The 18063-nt window shown below is 43.2% G+C and overlaps 1 protein-coding gene and 1 long non-coding RNA gene across 3 annotated transcripts in view; one reads left to right on the top strand and one right to left on the bottom strand.

The window, feature by feature from the left end:
- Positions 1-920: 920 nt before the first annotated feature.
- Positions 921-6367, bottom strand: LOC309327491. Its single transcript, XR_014150552.1, has 2 exons — positions 6281-6367; positions 921-5918 (listed from the first exon to the last, which is right to left on the bottom strand). It is a non-coding gene; the product is annotated as an uncharacterized lncRNA (long non-coding RNA).
- Positions 6368-8876: 2509 nt separating this feature from the next.
- The window catches only part of TRIM44 (tripartite motif containing 44), an 83765-nt gene continuing 74578 nt past the window's right edge, over positions 8877-18063 (top strand). Inside the window, exons 1-2 of one of the 2 annotated variants that reach the window (XM_081836208.1) lie at positions 8877-9629; positions 17597-17674. In XM_081836208.1, the coding sequence (XP_081692334.1) occupies positions 9231-9629; positions 17597-17674 (477 nt within the window). In that variant the 5' untranslated portion in view covers positions 8877-9230. The remainder of the gene's footprint in view (positions 9630-17596; positions 17675-18063) is intronic. The other variant, XM_081836207.1, reaches the window with a different exon arrangement.

Raw genomic sequence — 18063 nt, 5'->3', positions numbered from 1 at the left:
CCTGTTGTAGATGTAAGCTCATGGATATGAAGTATAGAAAATGCAGGAATTATAGGAGTTTCAAATGTACCTGACAGATTAGAAAGTTTCACCTTAGTTGGATGTCACAATTTCCCAGCTTACATGTTAAGAGTCTTTAGGCAATGCATGCGACTGAAGAAATGACTTCAAAGTGTTCCAAAGAAACATTGAAAGCAGACCTAAGGTTGTGACCGAATGCAATGAGTTGTTAAATAAGCAGTGGTATGGTTTGCGGTACAGAGGAGAGTGCACACTAATTTGGAATAAGTCCCACTGAGGTTGATGGGGCTTACTTCTGAGTAGACATCTTTGGTTCCACAATAGTACCAAGTAGTGTAGTCCCACAACACAAAACAGGAGGATGGGGACAGCATTCTGCCTGGCAAGCTGCAGTGCATGTGCTGATGGAACAATCTCCTCTATGTTGGATTCCTTCCTTAATGTGGAGATAACAGGTCTCCACTGGGATATCAGGTGGGCATAGTTGATCCAAAATGGCCTCACGGGCCAAATTCAGAGGTCTGGTGAGCCTAATCAAGCACACATGGTCTGTTGTGACTGGGCAAACGGTAGATTTCTGTGTTGTTAGCCAGTTGTCCAATGTCCCACATTAACTGAGCAAGTGCTCAAGCAATTGCCCTAGACTCTTCTGCATTGTATCATCCTGACCCCCACAAAGCCAATTTAGGGGGGGGGGAGTAGTGGTAGCAGAAGTCCTTGTGTGGGTTTCTGTTTGTGGGGCCAAATGAACCTGCTTGGGGATTTCAGGGGTTCCTTCGACAGGGGTTCTTCAGAAAATGTTCCATATCTGAAAGTTTGAACATCACCGGCCTAAATGGTAAACCCTGAAAAGGAACCTACCATGCCTTTGCTGAGCATCATCACATTTTTACCAATAATTCCTGGAAAGTATATTTTTATTCTCAGATGTTCACATAATGTGTGTTACAACAAGGGGCAGATGCATTAGAAGGCATGTGACAACAATATATAAGAACAATGTTCCTTTTACGTGAAATCAACTTGGATAAATAGTAAGGATTTCTAAATATGGGTAGATGTCATTGTGTTCTAGTTAGATGATACTGTTTACAATGAAGCAATGTGCAAGAATAATTAGAGAAAATGATGATTAAGGAATAGTTTCATCCCAAATGACAACATAGCTTCAGGAGTTGTTAAATGGCTCTGTCCTTATTCTTTTTTGTCTTTGTGACTGTGCATAAAAGGAGCAATACGGACATGTGAATAAGTCAGCTTAGCCCACAAAATAACTTATTTAGAATATTCTCAGGTAGCAGGATGGAATATTTAGGAGTTAAATCAAACCCTTTCTCTGGCAACTCTGGCAGGTTATGTTCATCCACAGACATGGAACATTAGCGACAGCTGTGACTCTTTCATTCATAACATTTCAGAAATGGATTTATTCAACAAGAGGACATTACATTTTGCTGCCATGCACTCTAATAAGATAAGATATCAGTTAATATGGGAACAGCAGGAAATCAGATAAGGTGATCTTCGGGGACTGCCTGCTAAAATGAAACTGGCCACAAACTCTCACGGCTTGTATTGCATGAAAAAGTTATCTGCTTTACAGTCTCAATATTAAAAATATGATTCCCCACTCCCTTTCTGGAATTTACTCTTTTCATTACTGTGGCAAGGAATGCAAATAGCTTTGTGATTAATCCAACAAACTGGAAATTGTAGTCATTTTTGAATAAAAAGGATAGCTCACTTAACGTACTAAAAGATTCTCTGCAGAAGAGAGTAAGTAAATCTATTTTGTGGAAGCAGGTAAATAGCTTAGTGATGCTATGAGTAAAATTAGCCTACCATTATTTTCAGGGAAAGCATTTAAGTCTATATGCAAAAGCCCAATGAAAATAGTTTCAAAAATTAAAAAACCTGCCACTTCTTCTCCATAATATATCAGTTAAGGGAAATTTTCGGTATCAGAATATTGTCCTAGAACCTATAGCTTATTTCATAATTTCCCCAAAGACATTCAAGTATAGAAACTGCATGGCTGGTTGCTTTTGACGTGCCCAGATTTGGAGTAGGATCATTCCACTGCAGAGAGTCAGGAGGTTGTGAACTCCCCACTCAGAGGTTCTTATGCAGATGTTGGACGTCCATCTGTCATAGATGCTTTAGCTGAGATTCCTGCATTGCAGGGGGTTGGACTAAATCATCCTTGGGGTCCCTTCCAACTCTACACTTCTATGATTCTGTGGTCATACATTTAGAGCACATTTAAAGCACATTTAAAGCACACATGAATCCTGAAACCCCTCACAGAGCTACAATTCGCAGCACCCTTAGCAAGCTACAGTTCCCCGGATCCTTTGTCAGGCATGTGTGCTTAAAATGTATGGTGTGCAATGCATCCTTCTAGCATCACTATTTTATTCATGCATGCTGCTTTGTTACAGCACAGTCGTACCTTGGTTAACAAACGACTTGCAAGTCAAACGTTTTGGCTCCTGAACGCTGCAAACCTGGAAGTAAGTGTTCCGGTTTGCAAACGTTCTTTTGGAACCCGAACGTCTGGCACGGCTTCCGATTGGCCGCAGGAGCTTCCTGCAGCCAGTCGGAAGCCACACCTTGATTTCTGAATGTTTTGGAAGTTGAACGGGTTCGGCTTCCAAGGTACCATTGTATACAAATCAGTGCTCCTGGCTCCCCACCTCCATACCCTGAGAGTACAATTTTAGCCATTTGCACAGTACATGAAAATGTTAGAGATTTCTGCTGCATTCCAGACCCCTCTGTGCTCAATACACAAAACAGGATTTGTACACCAAGATTAAAGTGTTAAGCCAGGACATGGGAGACTCAGATTCGAAATCCCCACTCAGCCATGAAGCTCCCTGGGTGCCCTTGGACCACTCCCTGACTCTCAGTCTAAACTACATCACAGAATTGTGGTGAAGATAAAATGAGGACCACCTTAAGCTCCTAGAAGAAAAAGTGAGATGCAGGTAAAAAAAAAACCTAGTACCTGTACCCAGCTCTACTATTTTTATTTTTATTTAGTCTTACAATTATACATTACATTGTGTGTTGATTCTTATTCTGAAGCATTAAATCCTAACCGACTGCAGTATGGTCTACAGGAAGAATAAGTAAAAAAATAGTAAAATGTATCATGTTCTCTTCCTATTTTCTGTCTTGTCTGATGTGTCTACAGTGTACACTATCATTTGTGTTTTGACCAGTGGCAACAGCATGTGTGTTTGCATACTCTGGACTAGGTGTTTAAATGGATGGTGTTTGGGAAATATCAAAATATGCCTACATGTACTGCCATGTATATTCAAAGGTAGTACAGGGAAAAGTTCAACTCCTACTCTTTGATGCATTATTGGGTTCTTCCCTCCCACTGCCTTCTGTCGCATGAATATATATTTTAAGAAATGTATATTTTTAAAAGTACAGTTTAAAAAAACTTAAAATGGCTTATGTACCTCTAACAGTTTCACACAGCATTACAAACCACAGTAAAACCAAGTTTTGTTCTGAGCAGCTTGTAAAATCTAAATCTAAAATCTAGATCAAGGATTACTAAGGTAGCATCCATGTGCAAAATAGCACCCTTGAGGTATTCTCCCAGTGCTCACAAGGCAAACCATGAGCTATAACCCAAAAACAAACCTTGGCTACAGCTCATGGTTTGCCGATTGACAGAAACCAGTGTCTGGGGTTCAAACCAAGGCTTAGCTCCCAGCATGCTCTACAGGAGGCTGCAAGCTCACACTAAGTCATGGTTTGGATTAGCATTATGTACAAACTGGGCCTGTGTGCAATGGTGAAAGGAACATTAAAAAGAGAGGTAAAGTTGCAAACCAATTAAAATGGCTCTCGGCTGTGCCATTAGGTTTTGAGGCAGAAATCTAAGTCTAAATGTAGATGGAGCTGCCATGCAAAAACCCTACTCATTTCTCACAAACAACTGCAAATGCACCACATTTGAAAAGACGCTTGTTATTTTAGAACATCATAGCCTTAGGAAAACACAATGGGCCTCCTGCATTTCAGAACACTGTAGCTCCATTGAGCAAATGCTGCAGCAGTTAATGCCCGTTGCTTTTTCCTTTTTTAGTATTTTCATCTGGCAACCATACCCCGAGAAATCTGTTATCCTCTTTTGTTCACTTCAAAACATGTTATTTCCGGCAATACAGACAACATATTTTAAAACATTTAGGTACCACAAAAACATCTGTCAGCTTAAGAGTTCAAACAGAGGACTCCTCAGGAATGGCAGAGGCCTGCACTAACACCCAAGAGGGGAAGCATCTTGTAAACCTTTTATGAAGGCTCAGTCCCGCAGCGCCTGCAGCGCAGATACGGCTGGGAAGATATTTCTGTGGAGTGTTAGATAATCATGGCAAGAGGGGAAAGGGTATGAAAATGGCCATATGGGGTTCTTTTAGGCTTTATTTTACTTGCAGACTGCTTGTCATGATGAACCATGTTTTCCAAGCTTCCACAGTAGGCAAACAGGGATGAGAGCTGGTGGGCTACTGCAATTTATCATGCAGTCAAGTGGCAACTTAAGTTTGGAGATGAATGGTGCTTCCTTCACCATCACTGGTCCATTGAGACCAGTAGTAGTAACCAGTTGTTAGGGTCTGTACCAGGAAGAAGCAGTATCTTTCTGTGTGCACTTATAGGTGCTTAACCTTACTAAAGGATGGAAGAAGAGAATGGGCTTATTCCACCATGTTTCTCCAAGAGCTTTTATGATGGACCCTTCATAATTACAACTTCCTGTCATCTGTCTCTGTAAAGGATGGAGAACCTGTGATTCTATAGATGTTGATAGACTCCAGTCTGCATTAGCCTCAGCTAGCATTGCCAATGGTGAGGGATGATGGGAAATGCAGACCAAGAACATCTGGAGAACTAGAGATTTCTCATCCTTGGCGTACAATCTGCTATCTACTCATAAGGAGACTATAGCTTTAAAAAGGCCCAATTCATGTGTTCAACTGAGTTGGTAGATACAACTTACAGAAAAAGGCAGGCTTGTTGAAGCAGGCTTGCCGGTCAAGCACAGTACTTGCATGTGCCAAGAAAGTGGGATTCTCAAGTAGATTCAGAGCAGCAGCAACCAGGGCGCATCAAGATGTAGATGGGATGAGAATAGAGGAGCATAGATATGACACCAATGGAGATGGTTAACACATAGGAACCAATACACATGTATCCAAGAAGTACCTAAGGGAAAGAGCCAGAATATCTGGAAAACAAATGGAAAACAATGGCCAACATAAAGATATCGTACCAGGCAACTTTTGACAAGCTGGACACCAGGGTGTATGAAGATGCGAGTCTTGAATGTATAAGAAGGGTCAACTGGTAGACAAGTTAGCAGTAAACTAAAGACAGTATTATCCAGGTGAGAGCTGGATACCTCAAACCAAAGGCCATCAAGACTAACATGTCTTAGTTAACGGAGATAGTATCAGACCTCCCCTTCAATAGGTCCAATCCATTAGCTACCGTGAGAGCGTAAGGCATAACAGGATGATAGAAGGGAGCTTGGTGACAATGCAGACAATTTTTGGGCTTCAAAGAGCCTTGGTTTATGACCTGCCATCCTTAATATATTCTGGGAGAATGTGTTCATATGATAAGGAAGCTGTCTGTAATAGCCAATGGGTAGAACTGCAAAAGCTATTTTTCACAAGCTATGATAGTAATTGTTGAACTGGCCCTTGAGCTATGGAAGATAAAAGGCAGCAATGTATAAAAGATCAAGATAAATACCCACAAAAAGCTTTTAATAGCCCAATTAAAATCACAATGTTCTTCTTCTAGACCAGATCACTAACTAACTCCTTAACTCACACTCAAAAGGATTGGATGTTTATGGATCATTCCTTGGTCCTTAGAAGGGACGCGGGTGGCGCTGTGGGTTAAACCACAGAGCCTAGGACTTGCCGATCAGGTCGGCAGTTCGAATCCCCGCGACGGGGTGAGCTCCCGTTACTCAGTCCCAGCTGCTGCCCACCTAGCAGTTTGAAAGCATGCCAATGCAAGTAGATAAATAGGTACCGCTCTGGCGGTAAACGGCGTTTCCGTGCGCTGCTCTGGTTCACCAGAAGCGGCTTAGTCATGCTGGCCACATGACCCGGAAGCTGTATGCCGGCTCCCTCGGCCAATAAAGCGAGATGAGCGCTGCAACCCCAGAGTCGGTCACAACTGGACCTAATGGTCAGGGGTCCCTTTACCTTTACCTTACCTTGGTCCTTAACACCCAGTCCTCATCTTCAACCAAAATGAATTCTAATAACATCCAAAAACAAAGTTAAATTTGGGTTTTTTTATTTGCTCACATTTATCTTTTGTAATACATTGCTTCTTCTCTTCATTCTGTTTTCTCCCTCTCATCTAGTTACTAGTGCTTCACCTCTGATGTCTAAACTGTGAGCTCTCTTCCCACCATGTTATACTTTAACACAAGTGGTGGGCAACCTCAGGCCCAGGGACCAAATTCAGCCCTCCAAGCCTCTCTTATCTAGCTTTTGGGACTCTCCCCAGCCATATACTCCTCTCCAGGCCACACGTCTCCTTTGTACCCTCCTTGAATGTTTCTGCCTGGCTGGGACATGTCCTTGAGCTCCAGCAATGCCTCTTACTTGTATGGATGGAGGATAAAGAGAGGTGTGTGTGTGTGTGTGTGTGTAGAAACTAGCATACTGTCGAAGGATAAAATTTACAATTATTGTTTGGCTCACTTTTGCCTCTTCCTAAGTCATCACTGGTGTGCAGATTCATGTAAGGCTAACCAGAAGTGAATGCAACCCTTCAGCTGAGAAGAATTCCCCACTCCTGCTGTAAAGGGAATTGCAACAGTAACAATAACCCTAATGCTGAGATTAAGCAGGCAGTCACAACACTTCCCAATGCGACTCCCATTCATTTTTATAACTTACATACTGCTTAATGTAACATTTACCCCTCATTTCCCTCTACAGCTCATGCAGAAACCATTTTCTTGATCCTTGGACCCACTCTTGGTCTCATCCTCTCAATCTGTTGGAGCCTGTCCTTACATGCAGGGGACCACCTGATCTCACTGAGGGTTTGAGACTCATCAACTACCCTCTCCTGGTTTAGCTGGCCAGTTGAAGCCTTTTCCCAGGGTGTGGTTGCTGTCACATGCTGACAGCTTCTACGAGCCACAGGTGAGAGCCGAGTGCAGGGTGGGGACCCAAGGTGGACAAACTACTCCAGAAGGAGCATGAGGTACTACCCTCCCCTAACAACCCCCTGGAAGGAGTATATCCCCCAAAATGCAATGGCTGAAGAGGCACAAACATAGATTTCATAATAAGTGGCAAATTAAACAACTGCCCAAGTATCTTTGATACTTGTGCATTTCCAGCAGGTGCAATTTTGGCACACCTCTGACTGGCAAATCTGCTTCATGACATATGAGGCACTGTGCAGATGCCAAGTTGTTTTTCCTGAGTTTTGTTTGATTTCCTGATGCTATTGGCTCCGCTGTAACATCAGGGCAAGTCACGCACCAGCAATCGCCATGGGATGTTTTCATGTTCAAGTAATCTGAAGCAGAGCAGAGTTGCTGTAGCAATTTTGCAAACTGTTTGGGCGTTTAATTATGAGCCAAACTAAATTCAGTCAGAGCTGAATCCATTTCTGGCTACCATAAACGGAAATGTTATGATCTCAGATCATATAATGCTGGGTTTGCCATTGAAATTAACTTTCTAGCTATAGAGGGGCTGAAAGGTTGAGCAAAACATGAAGTCATGACTGCCATCTCAGATGTCAATGGACATACTATCTGCCCAACTGGCAACACAACTTGCTATAAACTACCTCTTTGAAACACACTTGCTGATTGAGGCAACAAATCTCCAACAATGTAAACATTTAGAGCCCTTATTGATCAATATATATAGCCCATGCAGAAGTATTATCTATTGCAGCCTTTGCAAATCTGACCACCTCCAAATGTTTTGGACCACAACTCCCACCAGCCTCTGCAAGTGCAGCCGGTGATGGGTGTTGTAATCCAGAACTGGTTGGCAATGGCTGATTTACTGAGTTCAGTGGGTACAACTCTCTGGTAACTGGGCAATAGGACTTACACACTAGCCCTTACTCTGCTACTTGGAAGTAACTCACTGAACTCAGTGACAGAAGGAGTTGTGGGAATGGCCAGTTAACCCTTTCCTCCACCTTTTCAGCCACAGTTCATCTCCTTTGTCTTCTGGAACACAGGCTTGGAAACCGGGCTTTGGGGGCCAGGCGGAAACATTCGTGCTATAGTACTAGCTGCAAACTGAGGCTTAAACAAATCTGCATTAAAAAGAAAAGAAAAAGAAAAACTTCCTTATTGGAATGGCAAATCCTAGTTTTCAAAGCACCCTGAAGCCAAGAAAGAGAACCAGCCAATTTGCTTCTTTCCTTTATCTCCTCTTAGTACAATAGTGGGAAAAAGAAAACATTCTCTCGACTTCAAAGAGCTTCTGCTGATTATTGCCAGACCGGTTATTAGGCTGCTTGAGGCTCCGCTCCCAATGAATACGCCTGGCTTTTCAACCGGGTACAGAAACGCGCGCGCATTTCCCTCCTCCTCACCACAAGAGGAAATCTCTTTTTTTCTTTTCTTTTTCTATATAAAAAAAGAGGCCTTAATGAATCCCATATGAGGATATCCCTTTTCAAACCACCGTGGCTTGGCCGCGCTCGCGATGCGCGCCGCGCAGCCCCTCAAGAGCAGAGGAGCAAAAGCATCGCCGCTTTAAGCGACTCAGGAAGTTAAACACGCGCATGCACAAGCACACTCACACGGGCCCTGCGCTCCAGAAGCGAAATTAGCGCACTTGCTACGGAATAAAGCGGGGGGTGGGGCGGAACCTGTTAACAAACCATAAGATAAAAGGGTGCCCTGGGAGGGATTTTGTTTTGGGTGTGTGTGTGTTAGATCTTGGCCCAAAGTTGTTAAGAAACCGGCAGGAAACAAACAAGGACCCGAAAGAAAGGTGGCTTTTGCAAACGAAAGCAAAACAGCAGCGCAGAGCTCCAAGTCTCCAAGCCTGGACAGTTGTCGCGGGAGGTGAGTGAGCTCCGCTTTGCGGCCCGGGCATCCTGCTCTTCCCCGCCCACTTGCTCCCTTCCAGCGCCGGCCAGCGAAGGGCCTTTCCTGCCTGCGGCCAGCGATGGCTTCCGAGAGGAGAGCGAGCGGCGAGGAGTGCCTCCAAGATGGCACCTGCGACGTGTGCGAGCCCGACGAGGCGCAGAGGGCCGTGCAGGCCTGCGAGGACTGCGGCTTCTCCTTCTGCGGGCCTCACGCCCAGGAGCACAGCCGCAAGTACGCTGCCCATCGGACGGCTGGCGTGGCTGCTGCGGAGCCGCCGGGCAGGGAGGCCGCGGAGCCGGAGCGGGTCGTCGGAGAAGGGGAGCGCAAGGCGGAGCGCAGGAAGTGCGAGGAGCACGGCGAAGACCTCAGCTTGTACTGCAAGGAGCACGAGAAGATCATCTGCGTGCTGTGCGCCGTCTCGGGCTCCCACCAGCAGCACGAGATCATCACGCTCAACGACGCCTACGAAGCCGTCCGGGTAAGGAGTGCGTGGTGCCCGAAAGCCAGCGGCGCTCCTTGGGTTTGGATGCAGGCAGCATGGCACCCCGGAAAGCGCACTTGTTAAAGGGCTGTGGGCGGGGACTACTTCGGAAGGCGCGTTCATAAGCGCACTGGGAAGTTTGGGTGCTGGAAAGGTTGATCGGGTGTTCGTTCTTCTGGGTAGCAGAATTCACCCGTCCCACCCCTCTGACTGCGTGCCGTGGCTGGTGCACCCTTCCCCTGCCGCTTCGCAGAGGCACGGGAGCTTTGGTCCAGCTGCAGAGGAAGGACTGGGGCCAGCGGAAAGGGATGTGGCAGAAGCGAGGGCGGGGCAAGGAAGTCTCTGATGGCCCGTTTCTCCTTTTCAGAAATAGGCTCTAAAAGTGCTTTCCCCAGCCGATCAAGCAGGAAGTGCGTTCAGACTCCTTGTTAGCGACTTTCTGTTTACCACAAGGTTGTTGAATGCATATTTTCTGTGGCACTATGGTCAGAAAGAACTACAGTTAATTGGTTCGTTACCTTTCGCTCCCTGCAGTAAGCAGACTTTATGATTGCAATGGTTCTCCTCAACAAGACCATTGATGGCAAAATGGGAGCCCCGAGGATCATGTCCTGCAGGGATTGAGTGATTATTTAATTTCTATACCACTTAATATATGAAAAAAAATATCCAAGCGGTGTACAAAAAACTGAAACAACAATACAGGCCTTGAGTTGAGCACCGTTGAGTTTAATCCTCAGTCATTATAAAGTAGCTCTGAGGAGTTGACCAGAAGTATGTAGTGGTAGTTTGAGGGAATCTCCATGAGTAAGGAATTTGGGTTAACTTTGTTGTAAAGAACCGTGCCTATAAAGCCAGGTGGAAGCAGTCTGCTAAGGTGACCATCCTTCCTGAAAGAGCCTGTCTGCATTTCACATTGCTATAACAGGAAAAATTAAATGGGAGCAGCTCATCCCATAACTGAATTCTATCTCAGGAGAGGTGCACATGTTGATTTCCTGCCCATCAAACAGCTGAGAAAGGCATGTCAGTTTAAGGGGCGGGGAAGGTGGTTTCGGAATTGGCTTTATGCAGCTGTCACCAGTGGAAATCTGGATTAAAATGTATCCCTTGCTGTTGCTTTCACTGTGTTTGGAACTTGCTTGCTGCCTGACAACCATGTATGTTGCTATTGCAATCCCTGCCCCTTGTTTTTGCCAAATACATTTGGTATTTGGGAATAAGAACATAAGAGCCCTGCGGTACATTTATCCTAGTGTCCCATTTCCTGCAGTGATTATCCTGTTGCCTTCAAACAGGGTGTGAAGGCAATAGTTCTCACTAGCTATTGTTATCTTGGCATCTGCTAAGTGTACACCACCATAGGAACCTTGTGCACATGTGCTAGGTGCTCACATTCAGCTCCCTCCTACGAGCAGGGAAACAAATCAAGAACAAATCAAGAAGCTGGACTTAATCATCATTTCCTTTTACATGCAAACTGGGAACTGTAGTCAATGGCTTCTAAGCAAGCCAGGATTTATAAGCCAATTTTAACACATCACTTCCTTATCCTGGCTTGTTGGCAACATCTGACCTATTGTTTACTGCAGTGTTTCCCAACCTTGGGCCTCCAGCTGTTTTTGAACTACAATTCCCATCATCCCTGACCACTGGTCTTGCTAGCTAGGGATGATGGGAGTTGTAGTCCAAAAACAGCTGGAGGCCCAAGGTTGGGAAACACTGGTTTACTGAATAGAAACAGCTTGCTATTGACTGTGTAGTACATGGATAGGCAAACTAAGGCCTGGGTGCCAAATCCGGCCCAATCCCCTTCTAAATCCGGCCCGTGGGCAGTCCGGGAATCAGCGTGTTTTTGCATGAGAAGAATGTGTCCTTTTATTTAAAATGCATCTCTGGGTTATTTGTGGGGCATAGGAATTCGTTCATCCCCCCCCCAAATATAGTCCGGCCCCCCACAAGGTCTGATGGACAGTGGACTGGCCCCCTGCTGAAACAGTTTGCTGACCCCTGATGTAGTATGTAGCTTTCAGGGCTACCCATTCTCTTGCTGAATGTGTCTATTTCCTCTTGTGCAGGCAGGAAACGGAGACTGAGAGGCCAACATTGCCATAGTCTGCTGCTACAGAATATCCCATGCAAACCAAAGAACAGCTGATACGTCTAATTTTAGGCTTTCTCTCAAACATAAGCAGTTTGTTTTTGGGCGATCCCTAGAAAAAAGTAGCTGTTCACAGAACTGTAGGAGGTGTTTCAATGATGGTGTTAACTTTTCCAGCTGCCAAAATAGATTTCGGGGAGGAGGAGGTATTCTGCAGGCTTGCAACTTCCAGTGAGAAACAGACTCCTCTTGTTCTTTGTATGCTTTTAAAAGGACTCAGTGCATATAGATAGGGGTGGGGGATGTGGGACTTATTTTAACTTCCAGCATATTTACTGTGTGCCTACAGAATACTGTGCCTTACAGTTCATTTTTTAAAACAACAACAACAACTTTTGTTTACTTCTGGATGAAATGTTTCATTTCCCTCAAGATATTCAGGAAGACTGTGGAAAAAGTGGGCATCTAGAGGATTGGTCGGACTGATACTTGTATAACACACAAAACTGATGAACAAGTTTTAAGAAGCATTGCCAGTCTGGTGTTTAAGGAAGGTCTCCTGCGATCATTTTTTCAAAGCTTTGCAGCTTTGCCCATTTCTTCTCCTTTTCCTTATGTGGAAACTGAAGGGGAAAGTAATATGCAAACCATTCCTCAGCACCCTTTGTGGCTGATAAATAAGAGGAGGACTTTGTAGTTGACCATGTGGGCAATTGCATTGCACTTCTCACTGTCATGCTGCAAGTAACAATTTGTGCATTGGCAGTGGCCCTCTTTGTACACATAAGAGTAAGCCACAGTTCCACACAAACTATGGGTTACCACAAACAAATTTTCTTGTGTTTGCTTGAAGAGGAGCAAGCCATGAGTGCTGGCTTGCTTGTAATGCAAAGTTAGTTTGGCTGTTTTCCACCTCATTCATGGTCACACCAGTGATCTATGGCTTAGGCCACTGATACGATGATGTTATATGAAAATAGGCTACTGTGTGTAGGAAGTGGATTTAAATGTGACAAGGCATGCATTGGAAATTTTCACAAGAAATGCCCTTTTGCTTCTTCTCTATAAATTGGCTCCTGGAGAGACACTTTGTGCGTAAATTGGAAAGAAGTAGTGGAATGAAATGTACTTATCATTGTATGTAGGGAGATTATGATGATGATGATTTTTAATTCATCAGTGGGTTGGTAAGACATATGCTTTTATGTAGTAAACTATCAAGAAGAATTTTTCTGTGTTTCAACTCAGTTCTCTGCGCTGTATTGATTTCTATTTGGGAGTTATTTTACACATAGGAACATTTTTTTAAAAAATTGTGATTCTCTACCTGTAGTCTGAAGTGTCACAGCTCATTCCACCATCTTATTTCTGTTCTGCTGCCTCTTAAGAGGTGCTTATCATGCAACATTTAGAAGACATGGGCTACCTTCCACAAGTATGAGAGTATCATGTCTGAGTTCTGTATGCAATAAGTTGTGATGTTCAGACAATAATAAACTGGAAGTGGAACATTAGTTCCTCAAGGCTGGCTGGGGACAAGTTTTGCATGTTATTTAGACAAGAGTTTCTTATATTTGCAGACACATGGAAAACCTACTGACATATAACTCTGCCTAATCTGGATATATATGTTGTATGCTCATATGGTCATGTGACATTGCCATAGTCCTCACTCTTAGTATAGCTCAATCTTGAATTTCCCTCCTGATTATGCAAGCAGATTCAGTGTTAAGCAAATAAAGGGTTGGTTAAGGTAGAAAATAATCATAGAATTGGAAGGGACCACAAGAGGCATCTAGTCTAACTCCCTGAAATGCAGTAATCTTTTCCCCAACAAAGTGATCAAACTCACAATTTTGAGATTAAGAGTCTAATGCTCTACTGACTGAGCTAATGAAGTTTCTCTTGTGTAATACTGAGGTCATCACAATCAAGTTCCCTTGCAAGTTTGAACTTCTTATTTCATTAACTTTGTTTCTCCTCCTCCTCCTCCTCCTCCTCCTCCGCCTCCTCCTTATTCCTTGCTGTGGAAGGGAGGCAATGTTTGAAGTGTTTCACAGACATTATTTCAGTAACCCTTATAAAACCCTGTAAGCCAAGTCAATATTGTTCTGGTATGGCAGATGAGGAGCCTATTAAGAAAATATTTATTAGCCTCAGGCTACCATGACTAAGGTAGGTTTTGAACCAAGAATGACTTGGCACATGCACCTAGACTATATCCTAGAGCAGCTCTCATTTAATCCTTACAATTGGTTTTGGTTTGTACAATCTTTCTTTCCAAGGTGCTCTTTTGGGCCAGAAATGATGTAAGATTACTGAATTTAATTTTTCTAAAACACCTGAACATGTAAGCCTGCACAACCAAATGTTTAGACTTGGATCTTTCCAAATGTTGGACATATGGAGCTGATTTCATTTTTACTGGCTACGATTCATGAGTTAGCCATACATAGGAGAATATTTAAGTATTGCCTCACAGTCACAGGCAGCTAGTTTTTCGAAGCCTTCAGGGGACATGGATGTGGGAGTGATTGCCTTCATTGTTGTTGGAAAATGCTGAGGAAGTATATGCAAATTGTGTATAACTACAGAAAGTGTGTTTCATTGGGAGCTGCCCAGTAAAAATAGATCATTGTTTTGGTGACCGTTTGTCTTGGATGAAGTGCTTACCGTGATGTAGTCAAATTGGAAAGCTGCCAGAATTCAAAACTGGTGACTATCTAGGCACCAAAATAACAGTTTGCAAAAGTGTCCTATTCTTACTGTGTTTGGACATCACAAACCATGGTTTCTCTTGAATGGAACAAGCCTATCCTCTTGAATGTCTGCATGCTCCCCTTTACCCCCCTGGTGTAACTGATGAGGAGTTCAAAAGCTTTTGCTTCTGATTTTGGTTAACAGCAGCCTAATGCAGGGGTGGGGACCTCAGGCCTACAAGTCTGAATGTGGTCCTCCAGGCCTCTCTGTCTAGCCTTTGAGACTCTTTTGAAACCACAACCCTTTACCAGCACTCGTCCACACTCTTCGAGAGTGCTTTTGCCTGGCTGGAAGTGCCCTTGGACTGTGATAACACCTCTTGTTTGCCTGGATGGAAGATAAGGGTGTGTGTGTTTGTGTGTGCAGAACCTCTGGCTTTTGTGTGGCTGGAGTCAGTGTTAGAAACTCATATCTATATTTTTTTTTAAGTAATATTTATTAAGAGTTTAAAGATTACAAAAAGAAAGAAAAAGAATTAAACATGACAATATAATAAAATACAAAAACAAAAACAAAAACACTACATGAAACATTAAATTAACAAAACAAAACAAAAACAATTAAAAACACTTCCAATATTTTCAATCTTAACTTTCATTCACTTGTTTCATTGACTTCCTCACGCCTCCCTTTTTGTATTCCACTTCAATTAACTGTTTCAGCAATTCCTTTCCATCTTCATCTGTTTTCTGTCCTGTAATTAACCTTAACATAGTCTAACCTTATTTTTCCCCTTTAATACATTAACAATCTATCTGTACCTAGTTCCTTATAACATTTCTGCCAAAGCCATATAACTTCATTCCACCATTTTTCTATAGCTCATTAATTTTACAATATTTCTGTAAATAATCTTTAAATTTTTTCCAATCTTCTTCCACCAACTCTTCTCCCTGGTCTCGGATTCTGTCAGTCATTTCTGCCAATTCCATATAGTCCATCAACTTCATCTGCCATTCTTCCCGGGTGGGTAAATCTTGTGTCTTCCAATACTTTGCAATGAGTATTCTTGCTGCTGTTGTTGCATACATAAAGAAAGTTCTGTCCTTCTTTGGCACCAATTGGCCGACCATGCCCAGGAGAAAGGCCTCTGGTTTCTTCAGAAAGGTATATTTAAATACCTTTTTCAATTCATTATAAATCATCTCCCAGAATGTCTTAATCCTTGGGCATGTCCACCAAAGGTGAAAGAATGTACCTTCAGTCTCATTACATTTCCAACATTTATTTCCGGGTAAATGGTAAATTTTTGCAAGCTTGACTGGTGTCATGTACCACCTGTAAATCATTTTCATTAAATTCTCTCTTAGAGCATTATATGCTGTAAATTTCATACCTGTGGTCCATAACTGTTCCCAGTCAGCCATCATTATGTTATGTCCAACATCTTGTGCCCATTTAATCATAGCATGGAAACTCAGATCTATAAGCTAGGTGCCGAATGGCTCCTTAAACCAGGGTTACAGTCCCCAAATAGAATATCTAGTTGTCATTTTGGGGCCAGATAGCTCGAAAATCATATTTTTCAATACAACCTTTTGGTTCCTATAATTCATTATGATTGGGCAGATAAAAGATAACAGATAGAATTCTTCAGGATGGGATATATTAGTGTGTGAAAGATTAAATGCCCCCCAGGAATGCACCTCCAGATGGTGGAGCCATCAGGTGCCACCCTGGCGCCCTGGCAACTTCACTTGGTCTCAGGGGGCCAATAGGTGCAAAATGCACCTTGCACCTGGCTAAATTCAGATGCTGGCTGGAGTGTAACCTTCTGCACAAAGTTAAGAGTCACATCCATTGCTCCAGTCTATTTTGCTTCAAGCCCTGCCCACTTTTGCCTCTCAGCCACTAGCACATTGTCTCCAGAATGTTGCATATGAGGGAAAGCAGCCCTTAGGCTTGAAGAGCTTCCTCACCCTTGGTTTACTGTTAGGCCCAAACCCTAAACTCTGATTGATCTAACTGTGCTTAGTGGAAACAAGCCAGCTTTGTAAGTCGTGGTTTGAAGCTGGCTTGTTTCAACAAACCAGCGTTAAAACTAACTGCAGCTTACCAGAGTCAGACAATGCGGCAGGGTGTGACTAATCGAAAATGGAAGTGAAAGCTTCTGAACAGCTCCTCAGCTGTATTGGAGGGGTGAAGAGGAAACGAGGGGAGGCAACCCTAATCTTGTTCCATCATGATAAAACATTGGTTTAGATAGACACTGAAAAGTCCAAAATATCTTTCAGGAGCTAATGCTGGATCTTTAAGTTTTGGTTGACAAATACTGAGGATAAAATTCAAAATCTCTTTTCAGGCAATCAGAAAAAGGCAATCTAAACCATAAGTCATGTTAGGAAGGACAGAAAAATACTAAATAGTCCAAGTGTGCCTCTCTGAATTGCTTGTTTCACCACTGGGGCCTTCCCCATCCCTTAGCTATGAGCTGCAATTTAGTTTTGGAGAGAGGATAGTTCAAGCAAAAGTAACAAATATTCCCGGGATTCTACAAGTGCTTTGTGCTTTGTGCCTTTCTTGAAGTGTGAACTCTTGATTACTTCCTTAATTAGTTCTTTCCGTCTGCTCCGTCTTACAATTGGAAGCACGGAAGTGCAGGATTAAATTATCGGGCGGTCAATACCAATTACAGAAAATAAATGAAACATGGAGCCAGGTCACCATTGCCTAGCATATTCTCAGCACGGCCTTTACGCTGAAGGGTACTGAGTCACCCCTTGCAGATGGCTGCCTTCTTGACTTCGGTGAGAGGTGAAAAATGCTGAGCATCTAACAGGATTTGAGCCTGCTTGAAGCTGAGCCATGTGACACAAGCAATGAATGATTTGGCCTGTGCAATTGCATTTAATTTTCATTCCAATAGTTTTCCCAGTGCTCTTGGCAGAGACATTTCTTCTTCGTGGAGACCTCTGCTTGCTTAACCTCGGTCCCAGAAGAATGAGTGAATGTATTCAGGGGCTCAGAGCAACTTAGCTAATAGAAAGTGCTGAAAGATTGGTGCTCCCCCTCCTTTTCCCCTTGCAAGCTGTCTTGTGGAAATCCTTGTTGCGTTTGTAGAGTTGAAAAGAGTCTCATGACCGTTGCCCTCTTTGTCTTTCAGAACAGAGAACATGTGGACTTGAAGATGGCCATGCTAGATATGGTGGAAAGGTTAAAGTTCAAGTGCGCAGACCCCAAAGTAAGTTAATAAAGTGCCTGCTGCCTTTTTTTTTTTGTCTTTTCATTCTCCTTGAGAAAAATGCTTGCTAACGACTATCTGCACATTACATTAAGATCTAATTAAGCCTGTCAGTCAATTTTTTTTTTGCCAGCTTCGTATGTGCCTAGAGATAAGTAGTCTCTTTCTCTCTCTTGCCCGCCCGCTTTCATTTTATGGCTTGAAATCCACAATCCGTAATTGTCTTCCCTAAACAGCATATAATTATGGTTATGATTTTTTATATTATTTATTTATCTCATCCGCATACAGCCCTTCCTCCAAGAAGATTTGCATAGCATTTGCAGCTCAAGCCTATTGTAACTTAGGACACCTTTTCAGACCCAGTGCCTACCTTTAACCCAAACACA

This window comes from Podarcis erhardii, assembly GCF_964252035.2.
Source record: "Podarcis erhardii genome assembly, chromosome: 1".
Lineage (NCBI taxonomy): Eukaryota > Metazoa > Chordata > Lepidosauria > Squamata > Lacertidae > Podarcis > Podarcis erhardii.
This window is presented reverse-complemented; position numbering and strand designations above follow the sequence as displayed.